The 23,959-nt window shown below is 50.4% G+C and overlaps 1 protein-coding gene across 6 annotated transcripts in view; it reads left to right on the forward strand.

Annotated features, from left to right (window-relative positions):
• Positions 1–23,959, forward strand: part of Tns1 (tensin 1) — a 209,133-nt gene that overhangs the window by 26,666 nt on the left and 158,508 nt on the right. For all 6 annotated transcript variants that reach the window (XM_055616887.1, XM_055616888.1, XM_055616889.1 and 3 more), the window contains exon 2: positions 15,327–15,441. In XM_055616887.1, coding sequence (XP_055472862.1) covers positions 15,327–15,441 — 115 coding nt within the window. The remainder of the gene's footprint in view (positions 1–15,326; positions 15,442–23,959) is intronic.

Genomic DNA, 23,959 nt, shown 5'->3' on the forward strand with positions numbered 1-23,959 from the left:
CAAATTAAGTATATGTGTATATATATCACTTTGAAATTTGTACTTTTTATATTTTGTAATCAATATAAATGTAGATTTGGGGCTTTGATAGTGAGGTCTATCCCAAGAACTAAGGAGGAGGGTGTGTGGACATTACAGGCCAAGCACCACGGCCTCATTTCTGCTTGTCTCCCCACCCTCCCTCAGGCCCCGAAGTTTCTTGCTCTGATGCTCAGACCTACTGATCCAGTGCTCTGTGACCTTCAGATTTTGTGGCAGGTGGGGACAGGGAGTGACCCAGGGCCATAATAAGAACTGGATGAGACACTAGCAGATTTTTGAGGAATATGAATCCAGGGGTGGGAAGAATGGATTGCTCTAGGAAACTTTAACAAGGCAGGGAGTAGAACAGAGAGGGGCCTTGGGAACCATCTGCCCGACAATTTTGCAGGCAAGGAAACTGAAGAGTAGAGGAGGACTGGAGGCAGCCAGGACCATTAGCTCATTCCTGGGCCCATGGATCCTCCCTGCGTGTCTGGAAGCCACCACTGGCCCAGAGCCCACAGTCAAGCCTGTTTCTTCAGCTGGCTGCACCGCAGGGGGCTAGAGGGAGGAGCCAGGACATTTCTGCTATAGAAGGAAGGACTGAAGTGAGACCAGTAACAGCTGCCCCAGAGCTGTCTGTTGGGGTGGGGGGTGGAGGGCAGGATGGCACAAGGTTGTGGTTGGGCTGGCAGGCTTTGGAGTCACCCACAGGGAACCCAGCCAGCTCACCAGTGAGTACCTGGTGCCTGCTGCATGTAACACATTCAGGCCCGAGGCCCAGTATGGGGCTCCCAAGATGAGAAAGACCTCCAGTGGGTCTTCAGCCTTCTGGAACTCAGATCAGAGGCCATGTCTGGAGGAGGAAGAAATCCGGGGTCCTGATGATGCGTGGGCATTGCAAGTTGGGGCAAAGGTTTGGGCAGGGCTGCTCACATCTGTTTGAGGGGAAGAGAATGAAGGGTTTGGTGGGGAGCATAGGAGATGCTAACAGTAGGAAAATATATTAGAGCCCCTTGGCTGATTGGTTGACTTATTCATCTTTTAAACAATTATTTTATTTTAATTTTTTTTTTTAAGGCAGGGCTTCTCTGTGTAGCTTGGGCTGCCCTGCAGCTCATTATCTCATTATGTAGACCAGGCTGGCCTTGAACTTAGAGAGATCCACCTGCCTCTCTGCCTCCTCAGCGCTGAGACTAAAGGTGTGCGCCACTGTGCCCAAGCTCTTTTTATTTTATTTTAATTTTAATTTTTTTTAAACTACATTTAACCTCTCACGATGACACATGCCTTTATCCTAGGGCTCTAGAGGCAGAGGCAGGTGGATCTCTATGAGTTTGAGCCATTTTTCTATATAGTGAGTTCTAAGGCAGCCAGGGCTCCAATGGTGAGACGCTGTCTCAAAAAACAAAGATTACTCTATCATCTATCTATATATCTATCTAACCTAATCTATCTGTCATGAATATCTCTCTGTGGACACACACACACAAATGCTACTGTGTGTGTGGGGGGGCACTCATGGTACTTGCTGAGCCATCTCATCATTTTCTCAAGGGATAAAACAGCACATCTTTGTCTAAGGAGCTTTTCCATGTCCAGCTCACGGAGGACACAGCCAGCTCTAAAGAGCTGAAAGCAACAAGGATGTCATTTAACAGTCAATAGGGAGCCCCAGCTCTGCAGAAGAGCCTAGAGAAGGATGCAGAGGGGACTCAGGCTCTCTACCCTAACTCATTCACTAGGGCACCTGCTTTAGGAAGGACCGGAGTTAGATACCTCTCTTCAGTGTCCTCTGCTCCCTCACTTACCAAGCAATGGTAGCCCTTTATGTAGTAAGCAACCTGAGTATCTGGTGGGCGTAAACTTTACTTAGGAGATGAGAGAGTGTGGCCCTCTTGTTCCTGAGTTTCTAGGTGAATAACATGGCTGGGTTGGGAGACTGCATACCTGGCTGGGCAGATCCTGATCACCATGACGCTGGAGTTGGGCTATGTGTTGCATTGATAGACAGCGTCAAAGCATGATCCTGGATAGGTTGAAGAAAAGCAGGGGACATGGAACCCTTTGTCCACGTGGCGTTGGGTATGAACAGCACACTCAGGAGCCCAGGCCAGAGGACTTTCTTGCAGGGTGACTCAGTGTAGGCAAATGGTCTCCAAGTGCCTACTCTGGGCGGGGCCCTGTCCTTGGCCTGTGTGTGTTTGTGAATTGGACTGCTTCCTGCTGTTTGTGCATCCACAGAGGGCGTTGGCTGAGCCCCTGTCCCTCCCTGGACAGCTCCAGTGAGAGTTGTTATTCACAGCCTCCACCCACCCCTCACTTGGTCCAGCCAGGCCAGAGCTCAGGAGAAAATTTTTTTCTTTCTTTCTTTCTCTCTTTTTTTTCTTGGGGGGGGGTTTGGGGGGATGTGGATTCAGACAATGGGTGACCTGGGGCAGATTATGTTAGACTCCCTTCAGGGCTTCCTGGGAACATATTTGGACCTGCACACCGACTTCTTTGCAACCTCTTTATGCCCCTGGGCAGAGGTGGGGGAACAGGAAGGGATGGGGGGCACTATGGTAAAGATACTGCATGGCGAAGGGTGGGAATTCAAGGGCTGGGCTCAGAGTTGGGAGGAAGGAGGAAGAGGAGGGGGAGGAGGAGAGGAGAAAGAGGAGGAGGGGGAGGAGGAGAAGGAGAAGGAAGTGGGAAAATGCAAACCAAATGTTGGCCCAGGGTACAGTTAAGAAAAACAGACTCTCTCAGGAGCCTGCAGCGGGCTCTCTTTCAGAGGGCAGGAAGGGCTGGGACAGATGTTGGAGGAAAGAAAGAAAGGGGAGGAAGAAAAAAAAACTGGGATGAAATCCACAGCCTGGGGGCAGGGCCCTGCCTCCCCATCACCAGCTTCTCCTATGTCAAGGCCTGTCCTGTTCTGGAGAGCTTGCTCATGGCATCAGGGTCTGTCTTAGCTGCATGTGTGCAAATGAGAGCATGTTCCAAGGCCAGGGATCTTGGAGGAGAAGCCTACGAGCCCTGGGGTGGACTGTGCCATCAGAATCTGTGTGTTTACTGATGTTCTGGAAAGTTCTTAGCGGGATACCTGTGCTGGTCTGCAATTTGAAGCTGATCTCAGGCTGTAAGACCCCAGATCAGGAGGCGGGGGGCCCCAATGACTTCTAGGGCTGCTATGCTTGTGTATGGTGTCGCTTCATAGAGCCTTGCCTTGGGCAGACACCCCTTGGCCCTGTCCCTCTCACGCCCCCTGCTAAGCTGAGTTTCTTACCCCCCAGGCAGTTGTGGAGTCTGGGAGGAGAGAAGAGAGAGGAGGCTGGGACAAGGGGAGGAGCAGCGAGGAGGGGGGTGGAGGAGGGGGAGTGGAGGCCCAGATGCTGGCTGAACCAGACGCTTAGGACACTGCACTCCGTTCAGCCTGCTTGGTGGGCACTGCAAGCTTAGGGGGGCCCTTGGCAGGCCCCCACGTGGCCTGCAGCACAGGAACAGAACCTCGTGAAGATGACGTGGATTTGCCTGTCCTGCATGCTCTGGGTAGGTTCTCATTACTTTAGTCTGAGGTTGCACTGCTATCCTTCAGCTAAGAATCTTAGTTGGGGGGCTTGAAAGGGGTAGGATGAAGGGGGTATGCATAGAAGAAAAACTGGAGCCCTCCAGGGCCCTGGGTTCTGCCTCTATGGGTCCCTCAGTCTCCTTTCTTCCCCAAGCCGGCCATAGATGCAGGCACTGTGAGCAGAATCAGAAAGTTTGTTTCTTTTTAGAGCCCGTTTAGCTCCTCTAAATAGTGGGGTGGAAATCATTACTCCATTCAGTGGCTCAGTGCATGAGCTTGAGAAGGAAGGGGTCAGTGCACTGGCCAGGGGTGGGAGTCGGGGGAACTGGGGCCATAGACTAGTCGTCTGGACTCTTAAACCCAGAAACACTGTGCTGATGGGAATTCTGTTTCTGTCACGTTTGCCTCTTCTAGACCCTTCCTTCAGTCTCCCATTCTTATTAAGACTTCCCTGTTTTTCCTGACTCTCCTTTGGGATGATGTGTGCAGGCTAAGGGTCTGGGGACCACGAGGAAGGGTTAAAGCTAGAAGTGATGGGTAGAGGCTTCCAGGAAGGGGGATGGGAGAGGACTTGGTGTTGCAGGGAACAGAGACAAGAGGAGACGCCTTTCTCAGAGGGACTTTGCAGGGCTGTGGGAGCTATGCACAGGGGTCAGGAGGGTGAGGAAGTCATCCCTGGCTGAGGTTTCTGAGAGCGATAGCCGGCTGGGGGAAGGGACTTTAGACCAGCGTCAACGTCCATATGTGGCTTGCTCACCCTGTCTCTATTCTAGGCAGTTAGTCCTCAGGAGGCCTGGCAAGCTGAGGCTGAGAGAAGTCAGAGGAGGGACCAGGAACCTAGGGGCACTTTGTGGAGAAGAGTCTCAGGTGGTCCATGGGCCGGGTGTTATGGAATGTCTGCCTATAGATTGAATACCATAGAGTGTTTCCTCCAGGGGATGTTCCCGTAATTGGCTGGGCTGCTGCCACCTGTAAGATGGGGGTGGTGGTGGTGTTGGCCCAGTTCATGTCTGGGTGTGGATGTGGTAGGCAGGGTGTCCTGCAGGAAGGATGCAGTTAAACTCTCAAGGATGACATCAAGAGGACTCAAGTAGGTACATCTGCTGAGAGGTTTTGAGAGAAAGGCCTCAACCCAGTGAACCTCAATTTCCCCATGGGTGGAGAATTGAATTTTCAGAGGGCCTGTCAGAAGAGAGCATCTTAGTGTCCTGGGCAGTACCTGGCTCATAGTGAGGTCCTTGAGTATGGATGGCCTCCCTGGGAACAGGGGCTAGAGATCAAGATGGGTGTGAATAGCCTTCCTTAAGCTTTTATAAGTCCAGCAGAGCCTTCCCCTTCCCCTCTGTTCTCTCCCCACTGTAATGTTCCAGCTCTTATCCCTGCCACTGACCCTTGTGTATTTCTCTAGGGGAAGGGCACACACAGGCAGAGGGGGCATCCTGGAATGTCCTGTCCTGCTGAGGCAGCTGAAGTCATTCTTCTTTCTCCTGGGTGGGCGTTGGCCAAGCTGGGGTTTGTTGGCAGCAGGATGGGAGAGGTCTTGGTGGCCTCTATCAGAAGGGCCTGGATGGAGGTTGTGGAAACTTTCCATGGAGTCAGTTTGCACTGATAGGTGCCTGGCAGTATGGCAGGTGTGTGGACTTTGACACTAGGCAGTTCTGGGCCCAAATCGTAGCTCCATCATTCATCCGATGGACAATATTAGTTAAGACAGTTTCCAGTTTCTCTGCTGGTAAAGCAGTGAGACACATAAAGTTCAATCAGAAGATGGGAGACTCAGGCATACTGCAGGTATTGAGAAAATGTTGACCTCTCTCCTACTCTGTATCTCCTCCCTGGCCTAGGGGACCCCCTGTACCCTCATGTGATGGGGCTGGATGTCTTTGGGAAGGACATGGCGGGATAGGACTCGTGTGGGCCGCATCTCTCCTGACACAGGGACTCTGCCTAGCTCTCTTGGAGCCAAGAACTGGTTAGCTGTGCAGCCTGACTGAGGCCAGTCAAGACAGGGTCTAGAGAAAGCAGGCCTTGTGCCCAGGGCATGTGGATTTGCATGTTCACTTTGGGGACATCTGAAGATGTTGCATCTATGAAGTTGCACATCTGTGGCCCAGACTCCCCACAAACCCTAGGAGTCAACCTTGCTTCGTTAGCTGAGGAACATAGATGTGCATTATTCATAAGCTGGTTTTCCCGTCAAATGCTTCCAGTTGCCATTACACAGTTAAGTGGGGTTTATTTAGAAAATAATTACACATCTATTAATTGAATGTGCTGGTATGGGGTGTGGTGGCAGACTGCAGCCCTTCATTCTAGGGAAGACACTGGCTCTCAGGCTGCACAGTAGCTCGTTTTGGCCCAAACCAGGGACTGGAACCAAGCTCGGCCCCTCACCCTGCTGTGAGCGGGCCCACTGGCAGAAGACAGGTCTCTTGACTTTTCTGGACCTCACAGAAACTTGGATACCATTCTCCAAGGCCAGCTGCAGACGGTGACAGGTCTCAGTTTCCAAGCTGGGGTCCTTTTGAGGGCTGAGTGAATATTTCAGTCAGAAGCTTTCTAATGAGGCCCCGTGCTCCTTGAGTAGTTCTGGCCATGCGGCTCCTCCACTGGCCTGCTCTGAACCTTATCCCTCTACTTCTCTTTGACTGATGGAGGGGGTAGGGTCAGGCTTCAAGGCCCTAACCAGCACCAGAACCAAGCCCCCTGATGCAAAGATCTTTAATGTGACCTGTGAGGCACACAGGTCAAGGAGAAAAAGCACATTGTCTTTTCATGGGATTGATAGGAGTGCCACATGCCTAGGTTTGGCCCTGTCCCAGCACTCCTGGGCTGTGTGACTCTGGCTGAGCTCTTTACATCTCTGTGCCTTGGGTCTTCCTACCAACGTAGATTTTTTCTCCCCTACTGCTATTGATGGAGCACAGGGCCTCACACATGTTGATGAGCTTTCTGCTGCTAAGCCATGCACCCAGTTGCTAAGTTTTCAGTGGGAATCCACACACCATTAGGCAAATGCCTCACATGCATACAAATGCTCAGTCAACGATGGCTCTCCTGATACCTAGCAGGAGAGGCAGGATAGTGCATGATCTCCTGCCTACCCAGGCAGGGCTTTTCATTTTGGCAGTTCTTCATGGCAGAGCACTCAGGGTCAGTGTAAACGGGACCACTGGCATTTTGCAAAGGCCCCCAGTGTCTTCCTCTACAGAGGTCAGAGCATGACTTGTCTGGGTGCAAATCCTGCTTCCATCACTGTGCTGGTTAGGGTGGTTTTGGTTTTGGTTTTGTGTTTGTTTGTTTTGGTTAGCTTGAGTGACCCCTCCCCCTCCCAAAAAAAAAGAGAATTGCTTCCATCAGTCTGATCTGTAGGCAAGTCTGCGGGGTATTTTCTAGATTCATGATTGATGTGGGATGCCCACTGTAGGTGGCACCATCCCTGAGCATGTGGGCATGGACTCTGTCTGTCCATCTGTCTGTCTATCCATCTATCAATCTACCTACCTACCTACCTACGTATCTACCTACCTATCTTTTGTTTTTTTTTTTGGGACAAGGTTTTCCTCTGTAGGCTTGGCTGTCATGGACTCACTTTGTAAACCAGGCTGGCCTCCAGATCACAGTAATCTGCCTGCCTCTGCCTCCCTGAGTGCTGGGATTAAAGGAGTATGCCACCATGCCCAGCTTGTGGATTGTATTTAAATGTAAGCTTAGCAAGCTATGGAGCGCAAGCTAGTAAGCAGTGTCCATCCTTTAGGCTCCTCCCTGGTCTTCCCTTTACTGGGGACTCTAACCTGGAAGAAGGAATAAACCCTCCCCTCTCCAGGTTGCTTTTGGGCAGTAGCTTTCTCTCTGTGCATTATCCATCCATGTATATTCCTTCAACTTGCACAATTTCCTTTGAATCACAACTGGTTCTGTGAGATAGGAAGGGACAAGTAGTCCAACTTTGGTCAGTGGAGGGGGGATCATGGAGAAGAAGATGGTTGTTTGAGACCACCTTTGCCAATGGGCTCATTGTTTCTGAGACAAGGGAATGGGCTGGGGAGGCCATTGAATCTCTGGGTTGAAGGAGATCTTGTCCAGCACCCTTGAAGGTGAGGCATGGTTTGGGAGATCACATGGTGAGAAACCAGTTAACTGCTTGTCCACTTAAGTTTCTTCTATGCCCTGTGCATCCACGGGGAGGCCTACATGCTTCAGGCAACTTATAGCCAACCCCTAACTTGTATGAGTGTTAACAAAAAGCAGGGCTAACCTGGACTTTGGGAGGGGGTGGTTAGAAAAGATCCCTCAGGTTATACATACATACATGCATACATGCATACATGCACACATAACTTTAAAAAATGGTCTTATGTAGTTCTGGCCAGCCTTGGACTCACTATGTATGGAGAATGATCTTGAACTACATAGACACTCCTATCTCCACCTCTCAAGTGCCCGGATTAGAGGTGTTCACCAGCATGCCTGGTTTTATGTGGTGCTGGTGATAAATCCAGGGATTTGTACATGCTGAGAAAGCTCTCTACCAACTGAGCTAAGTCGCCGGCCCAGTGATTGTTTTTTAGAGACAAGGTCTTGCTGTGTAGCTCAGGCTGGCTTTGGGCATGCTGTATAGTCCAGGTTGTCCTCAGACTTGCCACCCCTTTCTTCCTCTGTCTCCCGAGCGCTGTAATCACAGGTGTGAGTAATCGCACTCAGTTCAGGAGCTGCATTTTCTTTTTAAGAAAGGATTTATTTATTTTGTGGGGATAAATGTTTTGCCTTGTGCATAAGCGTGTGGGCCAGGTAATCGTGGGAAGTCAGAAGAACTGGAGTTACAGATGGTTTTGAGCTACCATGTGGGTGCTGGGAATTGAACTCAGGGTCTTCTGCAAGAACGCTAAGCACTTTTAACCACTGATCCATCTCCCCAGCCCCAAGGAGATAGAATTTCAAACTAGAGTCACAGAAGAAATGACTTCTCAGAACACAAGTTATAGGAGATTGAAAACAATGGAGGGTGGCTAAGACAACATGCCAGGAGAGCACCCTTGAACCAGGCATACCAGTGTGATAGAAGGCCAGTCCTCCTTCCTGGGATCATCACTACAGACAGCTGGGGACACCCCAATCAATGGGGGTATGGTGGGTCTTGGGGACTTGGGACTTTGTCTCTGACAGATTGGAGTCTTTATTGTATCCTACCTCATCTATGTGATCGGAGGCAGCCTTCATGAGCCTCATTGAAGGATGTCACTGAAGGTTCAAGGAGGGAGCCTCACCAGTCTCTCAGCATGGTACTTGGCCCTGTTCATGGACTTCAGATTGTCTGCATCTCTGTGACCTCCTGGTTATGTAGCTGACTTCACTCAGGGAAGCGAAAGGTTTTGATGCAATGAAGGAGAAAGGGAAGAGAAAGAAGGGCCAGGGATAGGAGAAGGGAGGAGAGGAGAGGAGAAGAAAAAGGATGGAAGATGGAAATAGAGATGTCAAGGGTGAGTGAGGAGAGATGTGAGAGGTAGAAAAGGTGTCTGTGGGTGAGTGGGAGGCAGGTTTTGGGCCCTGGTCTAAACAGATTCCCCACGGGAATTCTAACTGCTGAGTTTAAAGCAACCAGGTATGGGATTTAGAAGATTTCCCTGGTGGGGAGGTGGTTCCTGGACAGTTGTAGCTCTGTGAAGTCCATGTCAGGGTTGCTGGGCCAGCGGAATGGCAGTATGTTGCTAGGAAGATGCTGGATGGAGAAGTGATCAGGATGGATCACACTGAGGAACCAGGCATGGGGGTTGAACCAGAACCTGGGACCTGGGCACCTAGCTCTGCTTTTATGTGAGAAAGCTGAGCTTGTTTTTAAAATGGATACCAAGGGGGCAGGGATACACCCTAGTGGTAGGGGGCCTGCCTTGAATGTGGGAGGATGTGAGGTTCTGGGCTCAGACCTCAGTACTGCTATTTTTTAAAATAATTAATTCATTTTTTAAAAATTTTCTGTGCATTGGTGTTTAGCCCGCATGTATGTCTGTATGAAAGTGTCGGATCCCCTGGAACTGGAGTTACAGACAGTATTGAGCAGCCATGTGGGTGCTAGGAATTGAACCTGGATCCATCCAGAAGAGCAGGCAGTGCTCCTAACTGCTGAGTCATCTCTCCAGCCCCTGTCTTGCTATTTTTTTTAAAGAGGCTACCGACACATGAAATGATAGCTTGTGGGTGCAATAGGTGGACTTTTGTTTGGGTATAGCCTTGTGTGGATTTGGGACGGACATTTGGAAGTGGGCAGTGGGCATGGGGACTCACAGGGAGGGTAGGTGGGGATAGAGGATGGTTCTCCTATTGCTGAGTGAGCACCAGATGCTTCCTGGATACCCCAGGAGGCCGAGGGAAACATTTTGGGGTGTCATGACCCCTGCAGAGTTGAAGTTGTTCTGATGGTGTTGGGAGAGTCCTGAAACTGTTGCAACAATCCTAGGCAGAAGCGAGGAGGTTGAGAAGGGTCAGAGGCAGTAGAACTGAAAAAAGGAGAGGAATAAATAGTCTGTGGAGAGAATTAGGAGGCAGAAGTCACAGGATCTGGCAACTAGCTGCTGGGAGGGTGGGGGAGAGCAGGGAGGGGCTGAGAGTGACTCATAGAGTTTTCCACCAGGGTGACCAAGAACATGGGCAGGCCCTTCGTTGGGGGCTCAAGAGGGAGGGAACTCTGGGGAACCCTGTGATGTATGTGAAGGCGAGGTCTGCCGGGGGAAGCCTGAAGGACAGGTGCTAAGGGACTCCCAGACTAAGGGCTAGGGAATCTTGAGAGCTGGATGGCCAGGTGGCAGGGAGAGGGTGACACTTATCTCAAGTTTTAGCCATCCTATTTCCTAGGCTGCCCAGCTCTCTGGCTAGAAGACTTCTGCCTTTTCCTAGTTACCCAGAGCTGCCTAGCCACAGAGGAAGGGGCAGAGCTGGATGATTTTCTCCAAGTGGGTGGAGGAAGCTCTTGGACCCCTTTAGCATACAGCCCTCTGCCTCTCTGCCCCTTAAGGCAGGGAGTTGCCTGCAAGCAGTTTTTCTCAACCAGGACCAAGGCCTGGCCAGGGCCCTTGATGGTCCAGCCAGTTGTACCACACCCTCTGGCTGGCTGAATGGAGAGAGGGGAGGGCTGAGATGGGCCAAGGCCTTAGGCTAAGAAAGCCCTCTGCTTCTGGGGCTTATGGGCAGGGGAGAAGGGCTTCTGGCTAGACCCCTTCCCTTCTGGCTCTGACTTTGGCCTGTAGGGATGTGGGACAGTGCTGGAGCCACCAGGACACCTTCCTCCCTGCATTGTGGCCATATCTCTTTCTGCCTCTGGGCTTGCCTGTTAATCCAGAAAGGGCAGGGCCTGGCTGTGCCCCATGTGGCTGTCTGCCGCTTGTCAGGAAAACGGCAATCATTGTCCTAACAAGCCATCGCCCTTGGATGGCACTGCATGTTTTATGGATTTTTTTGGCTTTATGGGGCTCACCCACATCCTCTGCCTGGACCTGAGGAGCAATCCCAGATGGGGAAAGGAGGGCAGGGTGGCAGCCAGACTCAAACACCAGCCTGCTCTTGTGGCAAGCTCTGCCTCTGGTCTGTTAGGTTGTGGCATCTTCCTTGGGTCTCAGAGGGAGGCTATCTCAGCCTAGACCATCTCCTCTACCACCCTGTGACACTAGAAGCCGTGTGCTGACCCTTTCTACGGCGTCCCTGGACACCCTATTTTCTAGTGCAGGAAGCTGAGGCTGACAGAGTCCCTGCGATTCATCCTGGGTGATGGGCCAACTTTTCCTCCCAGAGGTTTTTATAGTCTGTCCTCGGGGGCCTCATGTGTCCTTATAGCCTCTCCTCCCTGCAGCTGCAAGCATGTCCCTCATTCCTCCCTCTGTCTACCTCTAAGCTTCTCATTGTACTAAGGACTCTGAGGCCCTCAGAGAAGGTTGTCCATGCTTTTGAGGCTACTCAGCCCAGTGTACTCCAGGCCCAGCCTTCTTCCATCAGAGCCAGACGAGGGGGAAGGGCATCCAGAACTGCCTGGAGGGAGAATGGAGATCAGAGGTCTGGAACCACCGTCTGTCTTCCAGGTCCACCGTGGGAGGGTTTAAGGTTTCGCAGGTAGACAGGACCACAAACCCAGGCATGAGCCTGGATGTTTTCTTGACAGCCTGGAAGGCCTTACTTGCCTCCTTCCTGCCCGCTGTGCTGTGGGAAAAGGGACTTTTCCTTAGGCTTTGGGGGAAGGGCTGGACTTGGGGGTGTAGGGAGGGGAATTTGGGAAGGTTAGCTAGAATGTCAAATTCTGTTTCTTTTAGTAGGGCGGGGGGAGAAGGGAGTCTTGGAGTGCTATGGGACTTCCTGCCTGCCTCCCTCACATAGCCCTCCAACTGGAATGCAAGTCCCTCTCTGTTCTACCCCTACTCCTGGCCACGGCTGGGGCCCCTCCCTGGGATGTCTGACAAAACTGACCAGGAAAAATGACAGCTACACTCTGAGCTGGGAAAATGAGAGGGGAGACAGCGGGATGGAGGCCGGGAGAAGCCCCTACCCTCCCTGGACCCTGGCTGTCTCTGTTGGAATAGCAGACCCCTGCTGGAGTTGCTGGGTCGGGTATCAGGATCTACTCAGTGCTGCTCCCTATGACCACCAGGGGGCGCTTCTGAACCCTGACCCTATTCTTGGTCTTGTCCTTTTCCTCTTGCCTTTCACCTAGTCTGCCTGTCTTTGATTTCAAAACAGTCTTAAGCTTCAGGAAGGTTACAAATACTGAGCAGAGCTCTTTCTCTCCTGACTTTGGGACAGTGAGTTGCTGACCTCTATGCCACAATGAATACATCCCTGATCTTACAAGGACTTAGGTTTCATGGGGCCCAGAAGTCAGTATCCGAGGTTGACAACATGAAGATGTCACTGCCATCTAATTCTCAGACGCCACAGTGTTTCCACCGGGTGTCCCCAAGATGTCCTTAAGGGCCACCACACATCTAGTTCAGAATCAGCCAGGGCTTTTGTCTGCCCTGTCTGGAGTCGCCTCCTGTCTGGGAATCTGTCTTCCCTTGACTTTCGCAACCTTGTCACTTGTGAAGGCTCCAGGCCTTTTCATCTGTAGACTGTGCCTCTGCTTTGGGTCAGCCCGATGTTTCCTCTTGATTGGATTCATGTTGTGGCTTTTGGCAGGAGTATCACAGACTGACACTTTGTTCTCAGTCACCCCTCCCAGGTGTGCGACTTCCATTCATTCCGACCATTCATTCCGCCCTGGGGGACGGTAACTTAACTTTGATCACTTGATTGGCATCTGTCAGGGAAATCTACCTCCCACTTTATTTTTGAGACAGCTTCGGGTCTGTCTCAGGCTGACCTTGAACTCAGGCTCCTGACTGTTGGGATTACAGGTGTGCCTCCTCACCCCAGTTTTATCCTTTGTGACTTATATGCACACTGTGTGTGTGTGTGTGTGTGCGTGTGCGCGCACACACACACACATTTTGAGACTCTGTATTCTATTGTTATCTACCTTTCGATTTCTTCATTTATTATTTTTTCCCACAATGGGTTCTTTGAAGCCATTTTGCTATCATCATGTGTCCTGGTGCTCACATCTTCCCTGATGTGGCCTTTGGGAGCTCCTGGGTCCTTCAGTCTGTCCCTCTTTGCTTCCTGGTTTCCCCTTAGCTGTGTGCCTCTATTCATGCTCGCTGTTTGTGTACTTGTGGCCTGTGCCTTTCTTCTTCTCTGCCCTTATCTTGGTCTGCTCTGTCTGCTTCTCTGTGGCTTGTCTCGTCCTCAGTCAGCTTCCTCCTCCTCCCTCTGTCTATTTCTTCCTGTCTCTTTGGCTTGCTGCCCTGATCCAGTCTCCCTTTGCCTGTGCCTCTCTGTTTTGGTGGCACAGAAGTGCCTCCTCAATGTTGTCAGACAGGAGTCTGTTCTGTGGTTGCTTTGTGTGTGGGCCACTCTTCCTCTGGCCGTGGCTCAGAGCTGGGAGGCTCGGGGACAAGGCACATGAGGAGATCTTAGGGAGCAGGATCCCTCTGCACACTGCAAGGTCCACAGCCTGGCCTCAGTGTGTTCCCAGAATGGGTACCCGATGTGTCTGTGCCCTGGATAGTAGTCCTGGCAGAGGAGGGACCAACGTAGACAGAGGGGTTATGTCTGGACAGGGACTTCCTTGAAGAGTACCCAGAGTGAGAATTCTGTATTCTACATGTGGGGTGAGCCGCAGACTGGGCTGTGTCTGTGCAGAGTAGCAGCTAGCAACCTTCCTAATGCTGTGACTCCCTTAATACAGTTCCTCACGTTGTGGTGACCCCCAACCATAAAATTATTCTTGTTGCTACTTCATAACTGTAATTTGGTACTGCTATGAATCGTAATGTAAATATCTGTGCTTTCCAATAGTCTTAGGTGACCCCTGTGAAAGGGTCATTCGACCCTTAAAGGGTCATGACCCCCGTGACCCCTATGACCCCGTGATGGACTGTCAGAGTTTTGTGAGTATGTGTTGGTAGTGCTGTCTGGAGGGGAGACTGAAGCTTGTGTGTGTGTGTGACCTGCTGGCCAAGTATACCTAGGTAAGTCAGATAAAAGAACACTCTGACCTGTTGCTCTTCTCACACAAGAAGTCTAGAATAAGAACTTATTTCAGGGGTTGTGGCTGATACTTGTGAGCCCAGCACCAGGAGGTGGAAACAGGAGGGTGATGTGTTCCAGGGCTACATGGTTCACTGGCTCAAAGAAATAAAATAAAACAAAATATTTAACATATTACATTTTCATGAGACTAGGGATATTGCTTGGCAGGAGAGCATACACTTAGCATACTCAAGGCTCCAAGTTTGACCCCCAGAATATTTTCACAATGTAAAGGACAGAAAATAAAAGTAAAGGCAGAAAGGGCCCCCTGGACTAATGAAAGCGGTAAATTTGACAGAAGACTGGGAAATGGCATGCTGGGATTTGGGCTAGAGAAATTAGAGATATCCACCGTGGAATGGATAAATAAATTTACTGTGCTCACACAACGGAAAACCACATGGCAACGAGGCAGAAGGAATGGCTACTTTACATCGGAACTGGCAAATGTGTCGTGAGGGACTCTGCACACTGTATTATGCCTATGGAGTGTAAGATCCGGTGAAGTAGTTTGTTGACAGGAAAAGTCCCAGCAGTTCAGGACTGTGTATGGTTGGTGTGCAGGAGGGGTGTGTGTTTGGTATTCGGAAGGCATTAAGGGTTTGTGGCTGATGGGGGAGGCGTTAGCTGGGAGGGGTCATGCAGTAGCCTTGGGAATATAGTTACATGAGATGCGCTGGGGCTGGGTGAATTATAGTAAGTAGCCCTCTCTTCAGCGGGTGTGATCTGTAGTGCCAGGGAAGTAAATCCAGGGCCATACACAAGATAACCAAGTGTCAGGCCACTCAGCTTTAGCTCTAACTGATGAAGCTGCGCATTTAAACCTGGTCACTTAGGTGTATTTTAATTTACGCTCTAACACCAAAGTAAGCATGAAGAGAAACATGGGCGGAAGCCATAGAGGGTGATCCCTGGGTAGTAAAGTCTGCAGTCACTGTCTGGGCCCTATCCACTGATCCTGACGGTCTGGGAGCCTGGGCTGAGTGTCCCATCAACTATGCTTGGCCCGTAGGCAAATCTTTCCTACTGGGATACCTGCCTTGATTTGTTTTCTCTGTCCTGCCAGTTTTTGCTTCTCTGTCCTTGCCTCCTTCCCAGGACCCCAGCATTCACATGATTGACCTCTGGGCCTCTCTTCCTACAGCCAGAAGACCTGGATGCCCCCAAGACCCACCACTTCAAGGTGAAGGCCTTCAAAAAGGTGAAGCCCTGTGGCATATGTCGACAGGCCATCACTCGGGAGGGCTGCGTCTGCAAAGGTACATGGCTGAGGGGACCCGGGGCACGTTGTTCTTGTGGGACTGGTCTGGCCTAGGGTAGGTGGGGGTCTCTGCTGGGCACGTGTGACTGTCTCTCATCTGTTGGACAACATCGAACACCTAGATGCCAAGCACACAGAGTGTGTGATGACGTGTGGCAGGTGGCAATTGGCATGATAATGGTGGAGAGTGTATGAAGGCACAGACCTCACATGTGGGCAGCAAGCAGGTAGCATGTGGTGGTATGTGGATGGCAGACAGTTGAGGTGAAAGAGCCTTGTGAAAGGTTTGCGATAGGTGGGTGAAAGTCATGCAGAGGCCGCAGAGATCATGTGTTTAAAAGGTATGATGGTGCTGGGTGGCGGCAGCATACGCCTTTAATCCCAGCATACAGGATGCAGAGGAAGGCAGATCCCTTGATATTCCCTGAGTTCGAGGCCAGCTGGTCTACAGAGTGAGTTCCAGGACAGCCAGGGCCACACAGAGAAACCCTGTCTTGAAAAACAAACAAACAAAAACCCACCCCCAAGAAAGGTATGTTGGTGTGTGAAAGGTGTATAACTAGATTTGGAAAAGTATGTGGAAGGTTTGTGGTGGGAATGTGGGAGGTACAGGAAAAGTGCGTGTTTGCTATGTGGAAGGCGAGTGGAAGGAAATGTGTAGTTGGAATATGGAGAGTGTATGGTTGGTGCATGGATGGCATGTGCCTGGCGGCAGTAGGGCAAATAAGCCAAGCCATTGTCCTCCCTTCTGGGTGGTTTGGGTTGACTTTCAGCAGACCCAAATCACAGTGGGCTAACTGGGCCTTTCTAGTCACTGTCGTCACCTGCTTTTGAAGGGTCTCTCTGTCCTGAAAAGCCTGTCTTATCACAGATCCTGAAGGGCAGTCGGCACCTGTGACTGACAGCTTCATCCCCCAGTTACTCAGCCCTATATCCTGTTTACCACCAGGAGCCCCGTGTGGCTGAGTCTCTGGACTTCTCACTATGGTTCCTACCCAATCAGCTACCTCTCCAATCCAGTCTCCAGTAGCTTCCCTAGATCTGAAGAGTATGCCTCTGGTTACCCCCAAACTCTGGCTTGCAGAGCTCAGCCCTTGTTCTGTCCTGCCCCACACCCAGGGGCTAATGTCAAAGTGTCCTTTATTCGACTGAAGTAATTGTCATCTTGGAGGCTTACTGCCTCCATCTGCTAATCTAGGCCCAGTCTTGGAAGCCTCTAGCCTTCACATGATCTAATCTAGGCCTAGAATGATAATGGTAGAGAGTTACTGCTGAATAAGCTCACCGTTTCTTGCTCTTTCTGAACTCTTGCTGGCTGTTTCAACTAAGCTGTTCTGGCTCAAAACTCCTCTCCAAGTTGACTTGAATCAATCCGGCTTCTCTCAGTTTCTCACTGAATTGTTCTGCTTGGCCTCAAACTAACCCTAGCAATCTGTTCTAATCCTCTGGCTCCTTCTCATTCTCTGTCTCATTCTGTCTTTTCCTTTGTCTAGCTTGTTCTTTCTTCAATCTCTCTCTGTAAAACTCTCCCCGGTGAAAACTGCCTCTGAATTCCACAAACTGAACTACCACAAACTCAGCTCCACCACACTGCCTCTCAACTCACTGGTTCAATGCAACTGACTGAATAGAACTCAGAGGTGTGTATGGCATGTGCTATCATGCCTGGGCCTAAGCTTTTCTTTACCTGGAACTTGATATATAGCAGGCTGGCCTTGAACTCAGATATTTGCTTGCCTCTGTCCCCTGGGATTAAAGGCATGTTTGTATTCCAGCTGGATCACACAGACCTAGAAGGTCTTTGGATGTGATATCTTGCCAGAGGAGCCATGTTATGAATTAAAATTCTTCTACAGGCTGAGCTCTTTCTTCTTGCCCACCCTCTCTGCCTATGTTCCTCCGTACATGTCAAAGGGCCAGGCAAGGCACACTAGAGCCCAGAACAATCGCTAAGGCACTTCCCGAGGACCAAGCACCCTCACGCATGGTCTCATCCAGTATTCATAGCATCTGCAAGATGCTGGTCTTGCAGATACCTCTTTCTAGATGAGGAAGCAGGCTGGTGATGACTATGTCTTGCTGGCTGGCTGAATTAGAGTGGCACTTTCAGGATCTGAACTCTGGAGGGCTTAAGGGAAAGCAGCTGGGTATGGAGTTAGGAATGTTTGGCTAGAGATCTGTGGGGTGTGTGTGTGTGTGTGTGTGTGTGTGTGTGTGTGTATGTCTATATCCAGGAAAGGCCTGAATGACCAAAGGTAGAACATTAAGGTCCATATTCCACCTAGCCTTAATCTAGGCAAGAGGAATGTTTGAAATACTCAAATTAGCCGCATGGGGTCGCCCTTCTACAAGAGATTTAGCAGGGACGTCTCAGGCAATCTGGGGAGAGGGTTTAGATTTTGCATTTGGTTATGTAACAGCCCCCCCCCCCCATCATGCCCTAGACCTTCAGGTCATATAAATTTGTTTCTGTCTCCCCCTGCCCTATGCTTTCTTCCTCTTGGAGTGTTCCCCTCATCTGAGAGGCAGCACCAGGAGCAGGGAGAGAGGGAATCCTAGGAATCCATGCATGGGTCACACTTTGGCTTTCAAATATCTGTGTCTAGCCTCCCTGATGACTTGGTTCAAGGATTTTGGCTGACAGGGCATCTGACTCTCATGCACATAGGTGCCCCCAGTTTCACCCTGAACCTCCCAGAGACAGAGGAGACCATGGGGCCAGAGGAAAGCCTGGAATCCATTCCAGACACTCTATGAGATGTCAGGACCAGGCCACAGAGGACCTAGGGAACAGCCCAGAAAGGAGGAGGATCACTCTGGGCTTGGCCACATGGAAACCTAAGTAGGAGGGCTAGGGTTGCCTGGACTGGGCCAGCAGTGGGAGAAGTAGGAATGGACCAAGTCTGCTGTGGGACCAAGAGATTGTGGTAGCATGAGGTGAACAGAACATTTTATTTGCCTGTCCACATTGTCTTCCATCCATCTTATCCATCTGCCCATCCATTCTATTCTCTGTCCATCTATCTACCCAATCTGTCCATCTATCCATCCATCCATCGACCCACCCATCCAGGGTCACCAGATACGACTCACTCCCTAGCAAAGGGGCATGGTTGCCAAATTCTTGTATGGCTTCTGGGATTTGACTGGGCCAGTGAGGGAATGAAGAAAAGACAGACACAGAGAGACAGAAATAGCTGGGATCCAGTGGGCTTGGCTCTCTGATGGAGAAACTGCCATAGCCTGGAAGCTTAGTGTGTTCGTTAGACAGTTGAACAGTGGGCGGGGTTAGTGTATACATGTGAATGAGGAGGCAAGCATAGCTAATCCTTGTAGGAGCTGTCCCTGCAGCGGAGCAGTCTCCAGGCTGGGAACATCTGGGGGATGGGAGAGAAAGCTCCAGTGGATGTTTTCTGCACACACTGTCAACATTCTCACTCAGGCCACAGGAAGGTTTTGCCATGCCTCTGAGCCTCACGGCAGCGGGAGGTGTGAAAGGCTTTGCCAGTTTCCTGTGCGTCTGAGGCTTTGGTGTCCCTCAATGGCGCACATTCGCTCAAGGCTTGCTTTACTCCCCACGCATGGTGAACTTTTATTCTTTATTCTCTTAGAGTATAAGCTAAGCTTGCTGTGTTTTCTGGGTCCTTTTAGTTTTTGAGCCTTGGCTTCAACACAGTGTGAGTCTGGACCAGTGGCTGGAAGCCATGGGTGGCTGCTGTGTGGACTGTCAAGGTCTGGAACCCAGTCTCCACAGGGCTTTTCTACTGGCACAAGGAAACTCTGGTTCTAGAGAGATGTGCTGTCACTTGCTTCCCCATTGCCTAGCTCTCTAGTCCCGCTGTCCCCCTCCCATCTCCACCCGCAGTTTGCACTTGTGCAGCTGAAGGGGGCAGGAGGGACTCAGAGAACTTTCAGTGGAATCCTAAAACACAAAATAATGGACAAGGCGCTGAGGAATAGTGTTACTGGATGTCCCATGTGACCCTGAACAGGTGACTCCACAGCTTGAGCCTCAGTTTCCTCATCTACACACCAGGAGACTGGACCAAGGACGCTCAATGAAGGAGCTGAGGGAGTGTTTGGACCATTCCCTTTGGGAAGGCTGGGAAGGTCAGCCAGCTCATCCTGTGTAGGCTGCTGCTTCACTCTCTGTGTACCTGTGGGTCCTTCTGATGCTCACAAGCTGAGCCATCTTCAGGACTAGTCATAGTGGAGGTACAGGCACCAAGAGCTACCCAATGTGTGGGAAGACTCACAGTTGTGTGTTGATGGAACCCAGGCATGGGGCTGGTACTGAAGTGTGAGAAAGACTGCCCGGTACAGCAAACACATCCTGGTTAGTCTTCCTTCAGCAGGGATGGAGTGTTCAAGGTGGGTCTTGAGGGATGTGTAGGAGTTCCTTAGTCTAAACAGTGAGTTTCTTACAGGTCCTTGGAGAAAGTGTTCTAAAGGTGTCCCATGAATATTCCTCAGTAGGAGTATGAATAGAGTCAGAGCTGCTCACTAGACTACACAGCCAGCTTGGGAGCCCAAAGGCTACCATGTAGGCTTGGTCTGGAATCAAGGTTTAGGCCACTTCATGTCTCTTGTCTTCCAGTGAGCCCCGAAGCAGGGAGCAGCCACAGGTGGCCTCCTCAGAGTAGCACACACCTGTGGAGACAGCCATCCCTCAGTGAGACAAGCCAACTCAGGTGCCCTCCTCGGCTGGATATGAGGACACCTTGTTCCAGGGATCTCTGCCCTGTGACATCACCGGGGTCTGAGCTTCCCTTCTGCATAGGAGGACATCTTAGAGCTAACAAAGGCAGCCTGCTGAAGGACTTGCCACTGTCTGGCTATGTGACTTGGGGGAGATGCCTTACCTCTCTAGGCCTAGTAGTTTTTGTGAAGGGCTTGGATTTGGCCAGAGGCTTTAAACAGTGTCATAAAGGAGCTGTATGGTTTCTGGAGATGAAGGCAAGAGGCGAAATCCAAGGGAAACCAAGGGCCAGGGCTCTGCAGCATTGTCCTCTTCTACATTATCAACCCTTTCTTTAAGAATTAAATATTTTGAATTGGCAGAAGTAAGGGACAGTCTCACATTTGGCTCAGGTGTCCTGGATTCAAACCCCATTCCTGAGCCTTGCAGGTGACATTGCTTCATTTTTCCCTTCTAAAAACTGGACAATCAGCCAGGCACTGTCGGCACACACCTTTAATCCCAGCACTTGGGAGGCAGAGGCAGGCGAATCTCAGAGTTGGAAGCTAGCCTGGTCTACAGAGTGAGTTTCAGGATAGCCAGGCCTACAAAGAGAAACCCTGTCTCAAAAAACCAAAAACCAAAACCCAAACCAACCAACAACCAACCAAACAAACAAAAAACCCCCAGCCAAAAAACAACAGCAACAAAACCTGGATGAATAGCAAATGTTTCCTGTCAACAGTAGGGATTAAAGAGACCCCAGGCTGATGGTTCAGGTCAGAGGCCACATGTATCCATGCTGTCTGTTTCTCCAGGACTCCACACAAGAGCAAACTTACATGGGCAGTCTGACTATAAAAATTAGAATTTGACAATTCCTGGGAGCAGAGTATGGTGGATTCCTGCCTGTGATCGAAATACTCAAGAGGCTGAGGCATGAGGAGTATCATGAGTTGGAGTCAGCTGGGTTAGAGTGTGATCTGTCTCAAGACAAATCAAAAAAACAAGGCTTTGGGGTCCAGTGTGGTGGCCTCCATCTGTAATTCTCATACCTAGAGGCTAAGTAGGAAGATTTTGAGTCTGAGGCCAGCCTTGGCTGCGGAGAGGTTTTGGTGGTTTTTGTTGCTGCTGTGGTTGTTTGTTTTTACAAAACAATACAAACAAACAAACAAACACAAAACTCAGAGGAACAAACATGGGAGGCCTTTTCTTGTACCCTGAGAGGCACACTGCCCCAAATACACCGAGATTCAGGTACAAGTTGGCATTCCTAGAGAAGCAGGGACAGCATGATATGTGCAGCTGGGGTGGAAGGAAGGCTAGATCTCTGGGTGACAGAAGGATGAATGGATGGGTGGGTGGATTGATGGATCCATGGATGGATAGAACAATGGATGGATGTGTAAGCTGAGTGGTCTACAGATCCATAGAACAATGGATGAATGGATGAATAGATGGATGGAAGGATGGATTGCAGGTATGTATTGAATATATGGATGGATCAATAAATGGAAGGATGTAGAGATAGGTAAATAGGTAGATGTATAGATGGATACACAGTAATTGATTTTTACAAACCAGCTCATGTGATGGTGGGGATTTGGCAAGTTTTAGTTTGCTGAGAGCATTAGAATGGAGACTTGGGGACAAGGTGCAGGTCAAGCTTGGGCATAGGTTGCTGGCGGAGTTCCTCTTGCAGGGGGAGGCCAGTAATTTCTTTTTTAGGGTTCAATTAACTGAATGAGGCTCACCCACACCTCGGAGGGTAGCATGATCTGCTTAGAGCTCGTTCTAATTTAAATGTCAATCTCATTAAAAAAAATACCCTCGTAGAAACACTTAGAACAATTTTTTGACCAAACATCTGTTTACTGTGGCCTCTGCATACCTCCAGGCCTGAGCCACGAGCAGGGCCCACTGATGGCTCAGTGAACAGATGGATGACCTGGTGCTTGGGGAAGAGCCAAGGCCTAGGGCCAGGTCAGGTGCACACTGTGGCTGTGTGTGCATTTTCCAACCCAAGTCCTAGAGGAAAAGGCCATTTAGATCCCAACAATGTGGTTTCCTGTGTTCCCAAGGCAGGAAGCCACCCCAGCCCATAGCCCTACAGCCCAGCTGAGACAGAGGCCACAGGAGGGGTTGGGGTACAGCTCCCCACACAGAAGTGACCAAAAGCTTTTACTACAGGGGCTCTGCTCTTTTAGGGCCGTGCTGGCCAGGCTAGGTGAGGCAGGGCTTCCTGGAGCTTCATGTCAATGGGTAGTCTCCAGCGTTTCACCTCAGGAAGCTGACACAGAACGGGTCTATGGTTAGATCTATGGCTTTGGTGCCCTCCAAGGACCTGGGAGGCCTCTGTTGACCAGGTGTCTGCTGTTCTTGGGAGCCTGAAGGAAATCTGGAGACTGGAGACAGGGTGGGTTTTCTCTGCCCGGTCTTCTCTACATCCCAGTGCTCAAAAGGAGAATGGAGAATTATATCCCAGGAGGCTGTATTCCTGCCAACCTCCGGGCCACGTTTCTAGGGCTGGAATGAGAGCTTCTCTTCCTTGGAGAGAGAGGTCTGGTAGTGTCTGTCTGTGCTACGGTAGAGAATTGCTCAGGCTGTCAGTTACAAACAGCAGACACTTGTTCCCACATTTCCAGAGCACAGGTCCAAGAGGAAGGTGCTAGTCAAACTGATGTCTAGGGAAGGGGCCACTCTGCCTCTGCTCGAGCTTCCAGTTGCTCTATGCCCCAGAGGGGCCAGGAGGGGATAACACTGTGTGATGGGAGGGTGGAGGGCATGGGCCTCTCAGCACCATCACAACAGACTTGGGTTCTAGCATAGGAATCCAGCAGGGACATGTTCAAATCAGCGTGGGGACAGACCAGCATGGACAATACAGACTGTCAGAGCTGGACAGGGCTGGGGCCCATGTGATTTGGTCTCCTAAGCCCAGGAGTAAGGCAGAGGCATGAGTATGTCACCCTGGGTACGGGGTGGGGAGACTCTGGTGACAGCTGGTGCATTCTAAGGAAAGCTCTGTGGCCTTTGTAAACACTGAGCCATCAAGCAGGGGCAGTGGTACACCTCTAATCTCAGCACTCAGGAGACAGAGGCGGGCAGATCTCTGAGTTCAAGGCCAGCTTGGTGTACAGAGTGAGTTCCAGGACAGCTAGAGCTACACAAAGAAATCCTGTCTCAAAAACAAAACAAAACATTGAGCCATCTAATTATGAGGATGCAGGCCTGTGGATCTTGCAGGCTGCCTGTAAGAAAGAGCAAGAGTCTGTGACCAGAGAGAATAGTTATTTGCTCAACGGTCACATAGCAAAATGAAAGTGGTTAGGATAGGAACACAGGCATTCCTTATAATAACTAGGGACCAAGGTGATAAAGATGCTGTTGACCACAGTGTCTGAACATACAGGAGTCCTATTTATTCACTGCATTGCTTTCCAAGGTTTCAGTTCCCTGTGGCGAGCTTTGGTCCAAAAATATGAGCAAAAGTTCCAGAAACAATTCCTTAGTATGAGCTGGTTTTTGTAACTGTGTATTGCTATGTTCTATGGTCGTTACGTTCTTACTGTGTCTAAATTATTAATTAAATGGTATCACAAGCATTTACAAATAGGAAAAGGCACAGTACGCCCCACCCACTGGGCCTACTCTGTGTGCTCCCAAATACTAGCCCTGTCCCAAGGGCTTTAGCTGGGGACAGTCTTAGTTGGAAGTTTGCACGCGTTTACTGAGCCTCTCTATGTTAGTGGTGTACACAAGGCTGCAATTGAATAGAACCCCTCCTTTTGGTGCAGTGAAGCAAGTGTGTGTGTGTGTGTGTGTGTGTGTGTGTGTG

The sequence above is a fragment of the Psammomys obesus genome, unplaced genomic scaffold (assembly GCF_907164565.1).
Source record: "Psammomys obesus unplaced genomic scaffold, mPsaObe1.curated_primary_1811, whole genome shotgun sequence".
Taxonomy (NCBI): Eukaryota; Metazoa; Chordata; class Mammalia; order Rodentia; family Muridae; genus Psammomys; species Psammomys obesus.